We start from the raw sequence: 20,507 nt of genomic DNA, 5'->3' as shown, positions 1-20,507 counted from the left end.
TCCCAAAAACTAAGGACAGGGAGAGGTGGGGCTTGAAGGACTCGAGGACATAATACACCAAGTTAGAGCTTTCCTTGTACAGTTTACAACTTCAGTTCTCTGAGAATGTATTCCATATCGATTCAGTTGTGGATATGTCAGTCTACAATACCAATTTAGCTTGGATATGAAATACAGTTGTTGGGAGATGACCGAATTCTCGCAACGTTCGATTGGCCGGGATGTTAGGACCACTGCTCTCTGATTGGCTGGCTGCCGAGCGAGTGTGTGGGGCGGGGAGCTTGTTCATTCTGCCGGTGAACTTGGAGGCAGCACCAAAAACGGAACTTAGTGTGTGAGGTCGCTCGCTAAAATACTAAAACTCAGACCTATGTCCAAGTAGACATTCAGAAATCAGGAAATTCTGACGGAGCAAATGAAACAAACTTGATTGGCAGATTCAGTATTGACTTACTTCTGGTCCTGCACATTGAAGCACCTCGTGACTGTGTGCGTGTGCGTGTGTGTGTGAATGATATATGATTGATTATCATTTTAAATGTGTAGTCCTGTATTTGTAAAAAAAGGTTACAGTTATGAATGTCTGTTCTCAATATTATGATCACATCATATTTGTAATTGAGATAATAATTACTTTACAACTGTTGTTTGATTGTGTCTCTTTACTCAGCTTCATGAGTTATTATTATAAACTTCCTATTGTTTGAATCATAATTCTATTCTTCAATGTTTGTAATCTTGATGAACAGCTTCCTACATGTTCCTCTTGTAGTTATTTATCCTAGAGACGGAGCCATTACGCCACCCAGCGTCTGCTTCGGGCCAGTTCGGTGGCTGTGATGCTGTTGGTCCACCACAAGAGGGAGCCCGTCACCTGCAGTTCCCTTCTCCTGTGTGACAAAAATGAAATTTAGGACAAAATCAGGACAAATCAAGACAAAATCAAGACAAAATCAAGACAAAATGAGGAACGCTTCACGAATTTGCGTGTCATCCTTGCGCAGGGGCCATGCTAATCTTCTCTGTATCGTTCCAATTTTAGTATATGTGAAGCCGAAGCTTCACAATATCACTCCGTTTGTGACCAGCTTATAAAAACCGTCGAGTTAGGCACACTCCTTTGTCCCGGTGCTGTAACTTCGAGACTTCACGTGGAGCTCAGACAGAAGCAGACACGCACCGGAACACTCACTTTCTCTTTGGGAGCCACTCTATGAACCATATTTTATCTATTAACCTCTGCGTTATTCGCGAGCTCACAAGGCTGATGGGAAAATATGCAAATGAGCCCTTCGCCACGGCAGCTTGATTGGTTGGCTGCAGGCGAGAGCCCGAGAGATCCACCCCCTTCTGAGAGGACTGTGTGTTTCAACATTCCCCCCCTCCCCAGGTTAGGGAGGGGGATGTTGTTCCTGACTCCCTTATCCAGAGAGTTGTCCCCCAATATCATTGGAAACACAGTAGTAATACATTAAAACAGTAGTTATACAATATGCACTGGACGCTTGTTCGTCAACTACAGACGCAAAATATCTTTGACATATTGCTTCCTCCCTCCCTCTCCGTCTCACAGTGGTTTGGTCCACTGCTCACCCCCCTCCCCCCTCTCTATCACACGCTCACACACACTATCCCCCTCTCTGTGTGTCTAACACACACACTCTCTCCCTCCCCCTCTCAGTGTTTACTGACTTCCTGTAAGTCGCACCTCTGACACAGTAATCTAAAAACACAGGATGTGTGTATTGGCCGTGGAACTTGTTCTGCTTGGTGTCTTTCAGGACCTTGGCTGGGAGGCGCAAAGGGGATCATTCTAAGTGGGAGAACCAGGCCAATGTTCCTGGTTGTAAAAGCACATCCTCAGTTTTCAGAGCGCTCTCTCTCTCTCTCTCTCTCTCTCACCACACGATCACTGCTGCCTGCACTATTTGTTCTTGTCACTTCATTTCCACAAAATATTAAAGATCTATTTCTTCAGGAAACACTTGATAATATTTTGTAAACTCTAAGAAAAACTGGTTCTTCACAAGTGCTCTGGAGCACCTTTGAGTGCTCTGGGGAATAATAAGTAAAAAATAAGTAACAGGTTCTTTGCAGAACCTAAAAAGGTTCCCCTATGGCATCACAGAGGAGAACCACTTTTTCTTCCATCTACAACCTTTTTTTTCAAGACTGTAGAGATGGCAGCATGTGCGTGTGCAGCGGCTCTTTGCTCTCTGGTTTTATGCACCAAGATATGTAATACTGCTAATTCAGTTTACAACTGCATAGGAATGAAAAATAATTGAGTGAGACAATAAAGAATCAAACTTCATAAATGGACCATATTGTAGAGTATTTATTATCATGAATATATATATATATTGAAATTGTACAGTGTTCTGTATCTATACTTTGTATATGAACAGTTTATCAGTGATATAAGTAAAAACCTACAATAACAAAATGTAACAGTATGTTTCATAGGCTTGAAGCCTAAGCTCTACAAATTATACAAATGTAAATTTTACGAAATACTTGATTCTTGAATATTGTTTATCAGAGTTTTTATTCATATGATAAAACTGCACTGTGGTGGCTAAAGACCAGTTTATTGGTCTGTCTGTGTCTGTGTCTCCCCAGCCGCTGTTGGGGGAACGCCCTCTAAAAAGGTACAGAATTGTTCTGCTGTGTTGAGGTCGGGTTTCCTCAACATCAAGTAGCATTTTGGAAAGTAGTAGGCGGCCCCCAGTCCAAAGTTACTTGCCAGGATGAAAGAAACATGGACAATGGTCCTATTCTTGTCATTCAAGCCTATGTAGATTGGAATAAAGTACACCCAAATCACACAGTAGACCAGGGAGGAAAAGGTGATGTCCCTGGCAAGGTTGTACTGATGAAGAGGCTTCACCGCCATGAAGGTGCACATGAATGAGATAAGGGCCATTAAACAGTTGAAACCTTGCATTAAGGCAAATCCAGTCAAAGGTGACAATGGACATGACAGGAAGGCCCTCACAAAGTTGATTTTCATGTTTGCCACATGGTCAGATAACCAGGGCCATTCCTGGACAAGCCAGCCACAGAGAGCAGCCTGAACTGCACAGCAGACCAGCACGAACAGCCAGATCCAAGGACCTCGAAGGATGTGCAGGTGAGAGGCGGCTGTCTCTGGGAACTCAGTCACAAAGAATATCTGTTTGAAAACAAATGTGGTTTCCGCCTGTTAACAACGTGTTCTTTTTATATCATTCTACATGACAATAATGTATTGTATCTGTCATTCCTCACCTGCAGTGAGAGGAATGTGATAATGGAGAGGGCGACTGTTTGGAAAATGGAGGTAAGTGGCAGCTGCAGACGACACACAACGTTTCCCGGCTGTCCCAGGAAGAGCAGCAGACTGAGACACACTCCCATCAGGCTGAAAAGAGCCACAAAACTCAGGGCCCCCCCTGAGGCCTTCACCAACGGGGTCCCCCAGTGTTTCAGGAACACGACACCAACTGACCCCTGACACAGCAGCAACAGCAACCCGGCCATGATCATTTGCAGAGCTTCAGGTGTGTCCCAGGACAAAATGTCAAAGGTGGGTTCGATGCACCTGGTGCTGCGGATCAGGGACCATTGACCCTGAGGGCACTTAGTACACTGGATGTCGTCTGTGAGTCAGAGAGGACAGCAGGAAGTTAGTGTGATGAACAGGCACACCTCTGAGGAATCAAATCAAACCATGAATGTGTGCCACCTCACTGGAAACAGTTAGTCTGGATTGATCCAGAGGTAACAAAACCCACCTCTGAGCTCCTCTAAGGATGCAAAATTTACATGTGATAACTTGTTGATTTAATCCATTCAAACTGAAGTGTGAAAACATCAGGTGAGATTCTATGTGCAGGATTATGTATTGGCCAAATCATTGATGGTTTTCTTGCAACGTCACAGTGAGAACAAAACATCAAATTGTAAATTCCACAACTCAGTTATTGTATAGGTAAAAACAAAGATAAAGTGTTTTAGTAAATGGCCTTTAGAGGTGCTGGTAAACAGATTTTGTTGACCTTTGAACAGAACAGGTGGGTGAGATGTACAACCACATTACCCTGATTTGCCTGGTACGATCCTGGCAAACAGTCAATACAATCAAAACAGCAGGAGTGGAAGCCTTTGACTCTGCGGACCTGTCCTGTCTCACATGCTGCTGAACAGGTGGACAGAGGAACCTGCGAAGGTTAATGCATCATAGTTAGGACTGTTATGGTACAAAAGAACAAAATCAGTGTTTAGGATGGAATGTAATAACAAATCTTTTAAAGTGCATATACTGTATGTTTAGAGGTTTGTATCTATTTTCTGATGCGTGGCTGAAATTACCTCTGAGTTTGCAGTGTGCCATTTGAAGAGGGACTTGTTGATAGTCAGTTCTTCATAAAAGCTTCCAACATTTATAAATTTTAACCCTGAGGCCTCCCAGCTCCACTCGACCAAATCATATCCCAGGTTTGGGTTGCCATTACTGTCAAACTTTAACTCTGTGCCACTTATGTTTACTGACGTGTTCCTTAAAACCTCCAACAGCTGCAAAAGAAGATTTTAGTCATTGTTAGATTTTATTTTTGCTTAAAAAACCTTTTAATTTCCAACTGTGTGCAATCAGCTATAACAGCAGACGAAAAACAAACATCACCTTCCAGGGATAGATTTTAGTTTCTGATCCCCACATACAGGCAGTTGAATTACACTCCAGCAGTTTATGCAGTGCCTCTGCCACGCTGTAGATGGCCGCATACACACTGAAAGCCGCGCGCTGCACTGCTGCGTCTTTCACCAAACTGATGTTAGCAGGTGATAAGTCCCAACACTCTGGGCAGGGATTGTTGTATGACTTTGTTGCTGGACGTGACATGTCTGACTTCTCCTTGCTCAGTTTGATGAGGAGCTCCTGTATGTAGGGAATGAGCTGATCCAGGGTCTGTGTCATGTCAGTGAAGCCCAGGATTGTTCCCACTCTCTGGATGTTGGGGAGAGAAGTCAGTCTGTTGTGGAGGGACCAGGCTGTGCTGCCAATCCACACTCCTGTTACATTCCTCCTGATGACCTGGAAGGGATCAGACAGGATGATTGGTAGTGAACTGAGTTTAGTCTGTCAGCAGTGGTGTGATGGAACAAAGTACATTTACTTCGTTACTGTACTTAAAGGTTCAGTGTGTAAGATTTAGGTGAAAACATTTTATATAAATCCAGTGATGTTTTCACTAGTGTGTGATCATCTAAATTGTACAAATTGTTGTTTTTCTTTACCCTAGAATGGGCCCTTTATATTAAATTACTTAATATTTACATCGGGAGCGGGTCCTCTGTACGGAGGCCGCCATGTTTTTTACAGTAGTCCAAACTGGACACCTTTTGGGTTTTTAAGACAACTGAAGGTTGGGGGGATGCGGGGTATTCAGCTGCAACATGCAATTACACCTTTAGATGTCACTAAATCGTACACACCAAACCTTTTCGTAAATTTTTCAAGTATCTGTACTTGATTACATTTGTCTTTAGGTGTACTTTTCACTTTTACTCCACTACATATATCCGCAAATATCTGTAATTTCTACTACACTACATTTTTTACAAAGCATTGTGATACATGTTCACCTAGTTTTTAAAAAATTTTTTTTAACAGTAATCAATAATGCAAGGGGGATTGGTCCACTGAGCTAATCAAAGTGGACGGATAACATTAGACCCCGCCTCCTGCAGCAGCAGGATTATGGGTGAAGAAACACCTGAAGTGGATTCAGAGACTAAACCATGAAGATGTGGTAGACTGATGCATGAGGAAATTAGGCTACACTCTGAAAATACTTTTACTTTTAATACTTTATTTTAAGGCCCCATATTTTACACTATTCCGGGATTGAATTTGAGGTATTGATACCCGTAAAATGATATATCAGTGGTTTAAAGTCGAAAAAACTACTGCAATGTGTATTTCCTCTTCCGCTTCTCTGTGGAGCTCCAGACTGAACAGGCCGTTTTCGGTCTCCTCTGATTGGCTGACTGCACTTTGAGTGACACGCGAACAGGCCAATCACCGGTCTCCTGTTGGAGCATGGGGGAAGTCGCCGGTAAACACAAATGGCGGCGACTCCAGCTGAGAGTAAAGTTATTATGTTTGAGCCACAGCTTCAGAAGACCAACCCCCCACTCACGGCCGGTGACGACAGGATGTTTCAGAACGGGGAGTTACACTGTCGTCCAACCAGCCGCCGGCCGTTTTTCCAAGTGCGCAATTGATTGCGTGTATACGGTAATTGTTGTGACGCGGCTCTGAGGTTTAGATGAGTTTATTTTTCTCCTCAAAACTTTATTTAAAAAAGCTCAGTTTACTACTGCAACAAATATTATGAAGTACTTTATGAGCAGTCCTCTGTCAAAGTCCCCTCCAGAGAACTAGAATGAGCCTCCTCTGCTTTCTTCATATGTTTACTTCATAGTACTTGTGGCAGCAGATAACCGTAAACGCGTTATCACTTGCGCACTCGAAAAACGACAGGCCGCTAAATTTGACCATCCAAACGCGAGAGGCGGCTGGTTTGACCACAGTCAGGTGTTGAGGTCCTGCTGCCTGCAGGGACGTTTTATTCAGTTTCTAATCATGCTCGGTTTAAAAGCTCAGCTCATGTAACCAAACGCTTAGTTACAAAACACTGTATTTGATATGATGCCAGTTGCTTTATAAGGTTGAAAATATACATTGTGTTTCATTATGTGTATAATCGTGTTGTTACGTAATTAGTGTTTTCCTTTTGTTGTCGTAAACGTAGACATGACAGTAAGTTTAAACGCTGTTATTTCACTACTAATGTCGCTTTTTCCTCTACAGGTGAAGCTGTGGTAATTGTGCCATGGTGCCAACAGAAAGAGAGAATGTGCTGCAGGGAGACACACAAGGTAGATTATCCAATAATCTTCACTGTTGCCAAAGTCGTTACATTGTGGTACCAAAATACCTAAAGTACCTAAGGGGCCTAATTTGTTGTTACGTCATACATCACAATATGGGGCCTTGAAAAGCAACGCACTTACCTTTACTCAAGAAGAAAAAGTTAATGCTGTACTTCTATATTCACTTAAGCACATTTTTGTCTATTTATTCGTATTTTTACTTTAGTAAAATGTTTGCGTGTACATTCTCCACCACTGTCAGTCAGTGTTACAGTTATTTAACGTGTTGTACCACATTGTCTCACCTCTTTGAAAAAGATCTCAGCTGGCTCTGCAAGAGAGAAGACCACCACCACTCTGACATTTGTAGCCAGGATGTTGTTGATGATGGTTCTGACAGCTGGTATGGGGTCAGTGTAAACTGGAATCAGCCCCTGATAGGCCACGCATACCGCCATCTTCTCTGCTATTTTGGAGAATTGCTGCACGCCTTGTTGTCCGTACTCTTCTTCACTGCCCACCACGGCCACCCAGTTCCAGTTAAACTCTCTCAGTAGAAGAGCGATAGCGTCCACCTGCCACTTGTCACTAGGCACGGTGCGGAAGAAGGATGGGTAGAGAAGCTTGTCACTGAATTTGTCGCTGGTTGCCCCGAAGCTTATCTGGAATGAGAGGAGTCATACAATGGTTTTGAGTATCAAGTATTTTACTACACTGATTTTGAGATAGGTTGTTTTTCAATATTTTTGTTGATTTCTCAGAGAATAATTCATGGATTTTGATCTTTAAAAAATCGGGCATGTTTAGTGGACTGATATATGAGTATTAGCAATTTGGTGCTGTTGGGGAGGTATGTGCTCTTTAACTGCCATTCTTGTTGACACCCTGTCCCTTTACTGAAGTTGAGGTACAATTTGCATTGCAAGTAGACAGTCGTTTTCTGAGTATTTTAAACAAAACAAGTGAACATCTAATGAATGACCAAATTGAAATGTTGTTTAGTTTTTGAAAGAAAAAAGTGTAGAAATACATATTTGTAATCAAACCTGTGGCAGGAGAAAGAACCCCAGGACTTTCCCAATGATGGACACCATTTCTGAGCTAAAAGGACCAATCACGGCTGATATGCTGGTCTCGTAGTTGGTGTAATTACACTCCACAGACAGCGCTTTGGTGGATTTTGCTGCGAGGAAGGATATGGTAGGCTTCACGATGACGGCTGATTGTCTGCACGTGTCATAGATCTCATAACCCAACTTGACACCAGGGAGCAGAATTTGGTTTGCGTTGATTTCATCCACTGCATATTTCATCACCAGAGAGAGGCCCAGTCCATTTACATTTAACCTGTGGGATCCCAAAGGAGAAGCCTCATTAGACAGGTTGGTGCAGAATCTCAGATAATAGGGTCATTTTTCACAACACATTACCTTTCACAGCTGATGTTGTTGGGCTCCCTCCTCTGGCTGAGGTTGCTGGAGAGCTGGTTAATGTGGAAAAGGCCTCCAAGCATAATGTCGCCAGGCAGACTGAAGAGACTGGTGGAAATGTTGTGGTACCACTTGGGTGAAGCGTTCACACTGTCGCTCGGTCTAAACTGCCAGCACAGGACCAGCAGAATGAACGGTGAGGCCATGATGCAGATAAGCCGTAGACTGGAGTTAGTGTGAGGTGAACAGTGTGTGTATATGTGTCATTAGAATATTGTTGTATGCAAATTCAACACCAAGCTCCGCAGTCAGTCGCTGGGATTGGCCCCTCCCTTCCCTGACCACCTGAAGAAATAAAATTAAGTAACTGCAAATGATGTTAAATGGTCCTTATAATACTGACCCACATTTACATTTGTGGTATGAAATGAACCCCTCACTATTGTAATTTTATAGAGAGATATCTGTATTCTTATTAATATAGAAAACAACATTTATAATATTCATTGCACCATTTTGTCTAAATTGACAGAACATTGAACAAGTTTTAAAAGGTGGCATCGTATTTGACGGTATAACCGTTTTTTATGTTCTGTAGGTTTTTTGCTTGTAAAAAAGAAAGATTCCCTTGAGTGCGACTGGTGTGTGTCTGTGGTGCAGGTGGTGTTCTTCATTCCGGACCATTTTCCTGACATTTGCTTGTGGTTTGTACTTTGATGCTCTTTGGTGTAACTATCTGTAGGAAGATGAGCACATACTGTAAATTCACTTTAACTGTGTTATTACGACAGCACTTGTTCTTCAGAAATATCAGTTTGTGTGTGTTTCTTATCATGCGACTCTTGTGATGATTTAGTGATGAGTACAGAGTTCTGTAATATTGTAGTAATGCCTATTGAGTACTCATGTATTATTCAAATGATAACTACTGAGTACTCTTGTGATAATGCAGTGATGAGTACTGAGTACTTGTGTAATGTTGTAGTAATGGAGTAATAATACTCATGTATTATTGAAGTGATGAGTACTGAGTGCTCATGTAGTGTTGTACTGATTAATACCGAGTACTTTTGTAGTATTGAAGTCACGAGTACTTAGTACTCGTGTAATAATGTGATGAGTAGTCATGTACTGTTGAAGTCATGAGTACTGAGCACTCATTGTAGTATGATGACTACTGAGTACTTGTGTAGTGATGAGTGCTCATGTAGTATGATGACTACTGAGTACTTGTGTTATATTGTAGTGATGAGTACTCAGTAATGTATGATGGGTGTAGCAGACAGTGAGATTCCATCATGAAGATGATCTATAGCTTATTGTTCTGGGTCGTCATGTTTTGCATTCACCTCAGTGTTGTTTTGCATTTTCATTTGCAAACATAGTTTTTCATCCCAACTAGCAAATTGACATATTTCCTGCCACAATATTTGAATAAACCACCTGTTTCACATATGCACTTTTAAATGGTCTTTAAAATCAAAGCACTAACGTTTTACTTCATAACATTCTCAGTTTTGAATACACTGGTGTTGTCAGGTTGGAGAATACAGCTTAGTAATGTTACAGAATCATTCAGGGGAATACTCAGCTGCAGTGTAGATTAACAAGAGGAAGACACTTTAAAGGGAAACAAAAGGGAAACTTATTCAAAGCTCAATAAAAAGTGTTTTGGTTTTACCGGTTCAGTTCCTGAGCATGTCTTTTTGATGTCTGCATATTCACTTTCAAAGGAGGGAGTGCCCAACACGGCCAGAGGTATTCTTCTGAATCACAAGGTAGTTTTTGTGATTAACACATCGAGAATTAGTTGCTTGACTTGGTCGGCAGAGGAAGCTGTTACTGTGCATATCTTTTATCTTTCAACATGAGTTTCACATTTTTATGTTATTCAGCAATGATAAAAGTCTGACATTTCAAAAGCATTGTTATTTATGATTTTGCATTATATCTCATACAGAACAATATATATTCCTCAAATAGTAGTATTCCTCATTCTCCTTTACCCTCTATGCTCTGTTACAACCACAAATCTTTAGTATGCAGGGCTGCATGTTCCTGTACATACAGTACACGTAATAACATATATACGAAAATTACTTTTCTACGTTTCTCCCAAGTACACTTGATGTGAACAGGCCTGATCTGAAGATGTATCAGTTACAGGAAGGGTTTGTTCAGGGACATGAAGGAGGAGTTCTGTTGCCTATCTTAGTCATCTTGACGTAAGAAGAGCGGTGATGAAAGTCTTGTCCGCTCGTTACACCTACACTTCAATCTTTTATCACGCACCTGCATTCAAGACTATCTTCCCCGTGAAGAGTCAGGAACACTCTATTTTGCAGAACCATTTCAAATCTCTAGTCGCTGGCTGGATCTCGTGGATTCAGATTAACATCTTGTTTATGTTTGAGCAGCTTTCGTTCTCGAGCGGGAACAGACCTTTTGACCTGTTGTTTGTTGTAGCTTCAGAAAACCTTCATTAAGGATCTGTGCCACCATCAAACACATGCAAACCCATTTTCTGTCTTGTTTCCTGGTGTGTGTCTCAATGGTCTGGCACTGACATGGAAGGGTTCATTAAGCCATAGTTAAGGAAATTTAAGCAACAGAAGCAGCATTAAATCATCGTTGACATAACTAAACCTACAGTATACCTGATTTACAACCCCGTGCGTAATATTTTAACATCATTTCTAATGCCTAAAATTTAGGTTATTTATTTTTAGACAAGACCAAGTGGAAACCCTGTAGTAATAACTTGTATAATGTTGTAGTTAAGAGCTGGTGTGGATGTAGTGCCATCACTTTTTTGCTTCATGAACCTCAGATTAAAGAATTGCTATAAAAAAATCCACCTAGATACATTTTTGGTTTAATTTGTTTCTGTCACAGTTTTACGACAGGAAGCCATAGTAGCTGTAGGAAGCTCCTTATTTCATTATGAACAAATGCTGTTGTATTTTTTCTTTTAGCAAAAATATTAATTAACTTAAATTATTTAATACCCTTTTTTATAACTTTATCCACAGATCAGTCATATCGGTCACACCACTGTTATTGAGTAAGTTATTAGGACTTGTTATGTACTGTTGGGAAGTTCTGATAAAAGAATATATGGTGATATAATTATACTATTTACAAGCCATATTATCCCTTCTAGTTTTCCATCATGTTTTCAAACTTTGACCAGTATGATCAAACTTTAAAATTAAAAGTCTTAAATTTATTTGGTGAGTCCTGCAGAAGCCCTGTGCAGTGTCTTTAGTCTTCATTATGTCTGTTCAACATCTACACCAACTGTTTTCAGTGAAACTTCCCACTGATGAAATGATACCTTTTGAAAACATGTGAAGAGGAGGCAAATTAAAAATAAACATCTGCATGATGATGGTGATCATTTGAAAGCAGATTGATCTAAACAGTCCCACAACTCTAGATGTGACCTCGATACTCTATTCAATACACATTTATTTATTTTACAGTATTCACCACCTCATGAGTGTAGACATTTACGTAGCTCAGCCAGTAGGTGTCGGCGGTGTGTATTTTTTAGACTTCATCTATAGGACTCATGCAGTCTCTCTTGCTTGTTGACTGTTGACATCTGTCACTTTATAGAGAAAGTGGAATATTTATATATCATGAACAGTGGGAAGACTGAGGTGAGAAAAAGTATCGTGTTGCTGGTGATGGAGTGAATTGAAGCCTCCTGCCGCTGTGTGGGCAGCAGGCACATTCTGTAGCAAAGTGCTGTTTGAACAACTGATAACAGAGGCGAGTCAACCTGTGTAAATGTTGAAAGGATTTTCTTGGTCTCTGTGTTTTGGTTCCCCGCAGAATCTGACCAAACTCGGTTTGTTCTACGAGTCTGGAACCATATTTTGTCTGTAGATTTCCAAGGATTAGCCTTATGACCTGCAGAGGAGGGAACATTGTTGCACAACACCTCTCAGATTGACAAAACATAAGACGCTCTTTGCATCAAGGGAACACCACACACACACACACACACACACACACACACACGCACACACACATCCTGGCGTGAAGAAATACTCTTGCACGTCAGGGCGCTTTAGTGCCTTTGTGCCAGTGTTTATGCACTGTAGCTGGCAAACATAATCATGCCACCATAGCCCTTTTTCATGTCCAAAACGGGTTTGATTGTTGAAAAACATGGTTTGCGCCTCCCTGAGAGAAAGACCCAGGAATACCACCCACTCTCCCTTGCTTCCTTTCGCCCTCCTTCCCTCCCCCTTGGCTGCAGAGTGGCCGGGATCAGCCTCGCTCTCTAATCTCCATCGCTGGCCTGCGAAACACTGGGCCCGTTGTTGACATGCTGACCTCATACCCCACAGGGGCTGACAAATTATTAGCCAGCCTCTCTCTGTGCAGAGTGAGGACAGCCAGCCAGCGAGGCAGCAAAACACTAAACTGTGCTGCTGGACATGGGACCATCTGTCTTGATCAGCTCCGTGGCGATGATGCTGGAGGGAAATGTGGGAACGACGAGATCCTGTTGTGCGACAGCGGGGCGGCTGGTCAGGGTTGAACCAGCTGTGGTGGTGTAACATGACTCAGTTTACAGCAGCATGCAGCGAAGCTTGTGCATGTTATCTCAGCCTGAACACATGCGTATTATGCAGGTGTTGGTGCCTCACATCGAAGGGTTAAATAAAGGATTGATCCTCCCTCCTTCCAGCAGTAAAACTTGTTCTTCTTCGTGTCTTCAGACTGTCTGTGTGTGTGTGTGTGTGTGTGTGTGTGTGTGTGTGTGTGTGTGTGTGTGTGTGTGTGTGTGTGACTCACAAGTGTGTTGCAACTTGTATTTCTGCACACATCCACATGTGCAGAGACATAAACAATGGAATATGTTATTGTGCATTGCTTTGCTTTTACATTGTATCAAATGTATTTTACAAGATATCATCCATACTACTGTACATGGCAGTGAGAAAACAAATAGTACCTACTAATTAACCTGATTCTTAGAACTGTGTTAGCACTGCCCAAGGACTGGAACAGTGATGTTTGCACACTGGATTAACTAACCTGCAGGCGGGGGTAAATAACCTTTCGCTGGTGTTCAGGTCTGAAAACCATTTACAGTTCAAATCAGGGACAAGAGTGTTTGGCTTCACATCTGCCAGTCTGCTCTGTTCCCACACAGTGGCGGATGACTGACTCACAGCTGCCCATTAGGGTGAACCAGTATAGAAACTTTATGATGAGCCATGTGGAATATAATCTGAGAAAGAAAGTGTTTTACCTTGTGCTGGAATCTTGTTCTGTGTTATGAAATGAACTGAAAAGAGACTGTCAGAAAAGCAGGTCATGCAAAAAGCCATGTGGGACTGAGGAAGAGGAGGATGACCACAGGCCGTGAAATCTGACATAGTAGTAACAACTGATCTTTCAGTTTGTGCATAAGCAGCGTCTTTGGAAAAACCAGGATGTCACAGCTGTGTATACTCTGGTGAAATTATGGACAAATGAATTAGATAAGGGCTGTTTAACCAAAGCTACAGTTGAATATATGTAACTACTGCACTGTACGTGATGCATAGGACATGCAACATGTACAGAATCAAAATGAGTTAGTTGGTCATCTGATAATGTTTGACCTGTAGGTGCCCAGAAAAAAAAGATTTAGAGATGTTTCCTTTTCTTCTACATTTCTCTCAGTATCTCCAGACAACAGAGTGTGTTTTAAATTGCATTATCCAGGAAGTATGTAACTGATCCATTTCAATTTAATGGATTTCAAATTAACATGGGTACTGCAACAAGTAGCACTCCATATCTGACTTTATGTTTGCTGTGTGTGTGTGTGTGTGTGTGTGTGTGTGTGTGTGTGTGTGTGTGTGTGTGTGTGTGTGTGTGTGTGACTCACAAGTGTGTTGCAACTTGTATTTCTGCACACATCCACATGTGCAGAGACATAAACAATGGAATATGTTATTGTGCATTGCTTTGCTTTTACATTGTATCAAATGTATTTTACAAGATATCATCCATACTACTGTACATGGCAGTGAGAAAACAAATAGTACCTACTAATTAACCTGATTCTTAGAACTGTGTTAGCACTGCCCAAGGACTGGAACAGTGATGTTTGCACACTGGATTAACTAACCTGCAGGTCGGGGGGGTAAATAACTCTTCGCTGGTGTTCAGGTCTGAAAACCATTTACAGTTCAAATCAGGGACAAGAGTGTTTGGCTTCACATCTGCCAGTCTGCTCTGTTCCCCACACAGTGGCGGATGACTGACTCACAGCTGCCCATTAGGGGTGAACCAGTATAGAAACTTTATGACCATGTGGAATATAATCTGAGAAAGAAAGTGTTTTACCTTGTGCTGGAATCTTGTTCTGTGTTATGAAATGAACTGAAAAGAGACTGTCAGAAAAGCAGGTCATGCAAAAAGCCATGTGGGACTGAGGAAGAGGAGGATGACCACAGGCCGTGAAATCTGACATAGTAGTAACAACTGATCTTTCAGTTTGTGCATAAGCAGCGTCTTTGGAAAAACCAGGATGTCACAGCTGTGTATACTCTGGTGAAATTATGGACAAATGAATTAGATAAGGGCTGTTTAACCAAAGCTACAGTTGAATATATGTAACTACTGCACTGTACGTGATGCATAGGACATGCAACATGTACAGAATCAAAATGAGTTAGTTGGTCATCTGATAATGTTTGACCTGTAGGTGCCCAGAAAAAAAAGATTTAGAGACGTTTCCTTTTCTTCTACATTTCTCTCAGTATCTCCAGACAACAGAGTGTGTTTTAAATTGCATTATCCAGGAAGTATGTAACTGATCCATTTCAATTTAATGGATTTCAAATTAACATGGGTACTGCAACAAGTAGCACTCCATATCTGACTTTATGTTTGCTGTGTGTGTGTGTGTGTGTGTGTGTGTGTGTGTGTGTGTGTGTGTGTGTGTGTGTGTGTGTGTGTGTGTGTGTGTGTGTGTGTGTGTGTGTGTGTGTGTGTGTGTGCGCGCACTCGTGCCTGTGCGGTGGTGTTGTGTTACATCCCAAAGCTAACTGATAGGTCTAATCTGTCATCCTCCGGTCTGTGACTCATCAGACGAGTTATCTATGATCTCTGTCTCATCTCCTGCTGCGGTTTTTTCCTACTGGAACTGGTGATGTTCAACACGTAAACTTAGACAAAGTGTGAACAGCAATTTAATACTTAAACGACATTGTAGTTTGACTATATGGGACTGAGAAGGATACCAATGAGAATGTGAAAGGTGTTAGTTTTAGTGATGAATTTACGAAGAAGTAATACCTGAATGTGCAGACCCCTCAGCTTTATGGAGCTTTATAGTGACTTTTCTTCCTTCCTGTACACAACCTACTCTGCACCAAACAGCAGAGAGATGCAGTTAGCGACTAGATGCTAAACATTTTGGAGCATTCAGCAGCTGAATAGTCAGATACTTACTTCAGGAGTTGGTGGAGACCAAAAACAGAGTTCAAAGAGAGTGAATGATGCATTCATCGGTTGGCCACACACACGACTTCAAATTAATGCTTTTGGTTCGACTGCTGAATGTGTAAATGAAAACGGTTGCAAGGTGATGATTTGGCAGATGATCTGTTTACACAGCCTCCGAGTGGCAAAAAACTCATTGCAGATTTAATTTACCCTCAAATATTATTAATGTTTAAAGCTGCACACCCTAAACAATGCAAACTAAATTAAGTAATAAGTAATCAAATAATTATAAGTGCTGTATATTCAATGTGTGCACATTTTTTCAAGAATAATTTAAAATAAAACTAAAAGCCACTGTTTATTGTCCTTCAGATCAGTGTCAGCCAATTCTCCCCCCCCCCCCGAGTGTATCTTCAGGAGACGCTCCAGAACGGAAGGCGAGACCCGTCACAACAATGACACGCAGTGTTCTCAGATGAGGAAATCTCTGATAGGTAAAGCCTCTCTCTTTTCGAAGCCTCATTTGAAGTGAGGTAGCCTGTTTGTGAGCAGCTGGAAAAACATCCTACGAGTGGGCGGCAGGATTCGAACAGTGAGAAATTGTTGTTGAAACGACTGGAAGTCAGAGGAGCAGGGAGCAAGTGAGCACTGTGGAATTTTACCAGGTCGACCTTATGTAAGAGGCTGAGCTGCCATAGGTCCGAGGATCAGAGTCATACAGCCAGACAGACAGAGAGAGAGAGGGAGAGAGAGAGAGGGAGAGAGAGGGAGAGAGAGGCACTGTGACCAGGTTATCCTGTCCGAGTGGAGGAGGGAAATGATGTTTATGAGGAGGGAAGTGAGGGGAATGAAAGTGTGGTGTGTCTGGTGCTCTGGAGCTCTGTCCTGTCTGCATGACTCTGCCTCCTTTCAGACTCCTCATTCAGTTTCCTCTCTGTCACTGTTGAAATTTTTCTCTCAGTTTCCGGCTCGTGCGTGAGTCACCGCTCCGGGGCTGTCAGTCATCAGATGATTTGATGTGGGTTTATTAAAAGGAGGTGCGTCTTTCCCTCTGACTCAATAATTGCTTCCTTCTGAAGACAGACAGAGATCAGCATCTGCTACAAAGCACAGGGTAGCAGGACGAAGGGGTGAGGAGGTGGAGAAGGAGGGGGAGAGGTTTGCCTGTTTTTAGAAACATACCAGCTGCCACGGTCTTACCCTGGGGGTGTCTGTCCTACTCAGCACAGGTTAGGAGCTGCCCCCATGCAGCCACATGCCCAGTCATTTCAGGAAACCTGACTCTGACTCCAGTCATAGTCCTTTTCATGCTTCACACCACAAACATAAAGACGTGAAGTGACTGAGATGGGGCTCGTGCTTTCAGTTGTATTTTCTTCTTAAATGAATCCATTCCTATTGTTTTAGGCCAGAAAAAATCATAAAGTCACAACAAAACAGTAGAAAAGCCATATTTTGCTCGATGAAATTCTTACAAAGGTTGATGTGTTAGTATTGAGTATTTGTTGTCCTCGTCTTTAGATAAAGTTGGAACATGGAAACAGCATCTTTTGGCACCATGAATGGAAACCGGGGCTGCTAGTTACCTCCTCATTAGTAAGCACAGCAGCTAAGCCTGAACATAATTTAACCAGAGCAGCCGTCACATCACTGTTATCGCTGCATCACTGGCTCAAATTTTCCAGCGATCACTGATGAGTTGCAGATGAAGGCACTACCTCTGCAGTTTCCAGCTGCTCATTAAGACTGCTTGACAGTGTATCACTATTTCAAGTATTTTTAGTGCCGGCAGCACAAGGACAGACGTTTGTATCAGAGGAAGCAACGAGATGGAAAGATAAAGGAAATATGCAAAATACAAAACAAGGAAAAATACTATTTTTAGCCATTTCTCTGTTTGGCTAACTACTGACCTATCTATAAATCTAGAAACATTATGATTCATTATGAGGTGTGTTTCTGTCCATAGATACTAATTCTAATTCTCCTTTTATCTCTGTTTTGGTCTCCACCAGCTTTGAGAATAATGTCTGGCTTTTTTACGCTGGTAAATGTCTCAGTATGTTTGCCAGCTAGTCACTATAAGCCGGCTTTAATTACTAAGTAAGCAGTATGGCTGAATAAAAAAAAAAAAAGGTCCCAGCCTTTTCACGTCGTAAGGTGGGTTTTTTTAGGGCTTTTTTTTATATTAAAAAAGTCAGATCGGCGGCTTAGCCCAATGTTATAAACTTATGCAGTTATAAAAATAAAAGCATTGGACGGGTGATGCATACCCTGCACATGATGTAGAGATAACTCCAACAATGCATTATTGAAGCATGACATAATTTTCGGACTTCTTTGTGACTTTTCCATGACGTCATATAGCATCATACAATGATGAATATTTTTCTGATCAATAAAAGCTTTAGATTCTTTCTTGATTATTCAAAGAGATATCTTGGATAATGTGTTTTTCACATCATATTCTTGTTGATCTTGACCTTCGAACGATCAGCTCCAAAAGATAAATCTGGGGATACCCTCCAGTAATATTCAGAACAAGTTTGGTGCGGCGTTAAAATTGGTTATGACCACTTTTAATGATAGGTTCACTTGTTTTTATACTTCTGTCCTAAAACAATACTCTCTGCTCCATAAGTACAATCGAAAAAGTTGGCCCTGAACATCTTTGAAATGGGGCCAAAGTTCACACTCCTTCAGCTTGAGCTAATATGAGGTTGCAACAGTCTGAGTTTGCAAAACCAAATGAGTCTCTTGAGTCTATTGAATACAACATTTACCGACAGTTTGCTCAGCTTTAGCTGGGGGAATCATCGAAGAACATCTGTCCAATATATGGACAGACCATTAACTTTTTAATACATACAGTATCATCCACTCATATGGACATGTTAATATTGTTTCAAGATACACAAAAATGTGATCCTATTCTTTAAGATGTCCTCTGTCCTATATAAACTCAGCATATATATGCGATACAGATCAGTATCAGTTAATCTGGCCTGTGGGAATAAAATTGGAAACCCATATGGGAAGGTAATGCAAACGTCAGACAGAAATATCAGACTGCGTTGGACCTTCTTGCTGTAGGTAACTATAGTAACATAAAGTAACGTTTTCCAGAAATGGAAAAACGTATTACTCAAAACGGGACATCTGCACATGCTGAACACCTGGAAAAGAGAGCTGCTGCTCATTATGTTTACTGTGCACCAAGTTTGGCACAACGCAGTAAAAGACATTTGAAATCATGCCACTCGCACAAGGTATATTGTATTTTATTTGGATAGATGACTCAGTTTGTGCTCTTGAGAACTGGGTTTTGCGTCACTCTGGTGACCTTACAGGAAAATCCACATTGCATTACTCCAGGCAAGTGACAATACCAGTCATCACTATTATCATGCATTGGTTATAGCCCTCATGATGACAACTTAGCACTGTGATACAGGGTCGGGCTGTGGATTAGACTGAAGACCCAATACTCTGTTCCAAAGATATCCTGTTCGAGTCCACAGAGAGTTTATCTTATACCTGATCCACATTTACCTCTGTTTGCTTTATAGCTTTTATCCTTGACCATACAACTACAAACCCATCAAATTTCCCCTAAAGAGATCTGTCATATATCTACGTCCGGTCTAAATATGTCAGAATGTGAACGCAGCCTTCCCAGCTGCAGACCCTACAACTGCCTCTAGTGTGATGAATGACAACCAGTGCACCTGACTGACAGTAAGCTTGCGTGAAAAGATGTGTCACAGCTTTAAACCTAAAAAACCTGAGGAAGGGGGTGGTGTTAGATGCCTCCCTTCCGTTGCAAAACGCCTTTACCTGACTCACACAGAGTTAATCACACGCCGTTACAGGAAAGCAGGACAGCGCAGCGCTGTTCCACACTGAGGGAGGAGAGGAAAGTCACAGAGAACAATGGGTTCAGACACGGGCTGATCTGTTTGATCTATATTAGACCTAGATTTATAAATTACATAATAATAATAACAATTTATAAATAGCGTTCATTTAATTATCCTGCATTATTAATGACAGTGATGAACCGCCTCCATGTTGAAAGGTTCTACACAATTAAACTCACCATGCCTTGCTTATTATTACTATTTCACACACCATACAAACATTTTCTCAGGAATCTTTGCTGGTTTTTTAATAATATCAAAATTACTGATGTAATTACAATTAAAAATATGTTTACTTTTAAAATGCCTTTTTTCTTATATATTTGTTATTTATACATAGGTGTTCTACTCTATTCCAACACTTTGTGGAAATCCCTTCTCTCTGGCACGACAATGGCCTTGTGTTTAAAGGGCATTTTCACTTCACAAGTCAAGCTTGATGCTCAAACTCTCACATGTCCATCACTTACTTTGAAATAGTTTTATGAAACGACCTCTTTGTGGCCAATATGGACAGAAAAACACAATTTAAGTGAAAAATGTTTTCAGGGAACAGTTAGGCATTAGAGTATTTTGTTTAAGAGATACTTGAAAGAAATTGGTTTTATTTGGAATTGAGCAACCTGACTGGGCCACATAGATGCAAAACAGCCAGTGTCCACATACTTTTTGCCGTGTACTGTGTCTTTGATTTACATTTTAAAATAACACCAGATTGACAAAACTGCACAGACACTATGAGTTATTGCATTTGGCAAAACCGGCTGCATACAAA

At 41.4% G+C, this 20,507-nt stretch overlaps 2 protein-coding genes and 1 non-coding gene across 3 annotated transcripts in view; 1 reads left to right on the top strand and 2 right to left on the bottom strand.

Moving 5' to 3' along the window:
- Positions 1–959: 959 nt before the first annotated feature.
- Positions 960–1,065, bottom strand: LOC118105533. Its single transcript, XR_004695130.1, has one exon. It is a non-coding gene; the product is annotated as a U6 spliceosomal RNA (small nuclear RNA).
- A 1,525-nt stretch (positions 1,066–2,590) lies between these two features.
- LOC118105027 (taste receptor type 1 member 3) lies at positions 2,591–8,557 on the bottom strand. Its single transcript, XM_035152397.1, has 8 exons — positions 8,352–8,557; positions 7,968–8,268; positions 7,227–7,583; positions 4,667–5,077; positions 4,354–4,557; positions 4,082–4,202; positions 3,271–3,641; positions 2,591–3,175 (listed from the first exon to the last, which is right to left on the bottom strand). The coding sequence occupies exons 1-8, from the start codon at positions 8,555–8,557 to the stop codon at positions 2,591–2,593; spliced, it is 2,556 nt and encodes an 851-aa protein (XP_035008288.1).
- Positions 6,859–20,507, top strand: part of errfi1a (ERBB receptor feedback inhibitor 1a) — a 38,900-nt gene continuing 25,251 nt past the window's right edge. Inside the window, exon 1 of the mRNA XM_035152398.2 lies at positions 6,859–6,927. The gene's annotated coding sequence lies outside the window, so the exon portion shown is untranslated. The remainder of the gene's footprint in view (positions 6,928–20,507) is intronic.

Source organism: Hippoglossus stenolepis, chromosome 3, assembly GCF_022539355.2.
Source record: "Hippoglossus stenolepis isolate QCI-W04-F060 chromosome 3, HSTE1.2, whole genome shotgun sequence".
In the NCBI taxonomy this organism is placed as follows: domain Eukaryota; kingdom Metazoa; phylum Chordata; class Actinopteri; order Pleuronectiformes; family Pleuronectidae; genus Hippoglossus; species Hippoglossus stenolepis.
Note: the sequence above shows the minus strand (reverse complement) of the source record. Positions and strands in the feature narration are given on the sequence as shown.

What these genes read in the sequence shown, in the direction of transcription:
- LOC118105027 (XM_035152397.1), bottom strand. Translation starts at nt 8,557, where the DNA reads ATGGCCTCACCGTTCATTCTGCTGGTCCTGTGCTGGCAGTTTAGACCG. An exon ending in GGTTCTTTCTCCTGCCACAG is followed by an intron (nt 7,584 to 7,967) that starts GTTTGATTACAA and finishes CTCTCATTCCAG; the next exon opens with ATAAGCTTCGGGGCAACCAG. An exon ending in GGCACACTGCAAACTCAGAG is followed by an intron (nt 4,203 to 4,353) that starts GTAATTTCAGCC and finishes TAACCTTCGCAG; the next exon opens with GTTCCTCTGTCCACCTGTTC.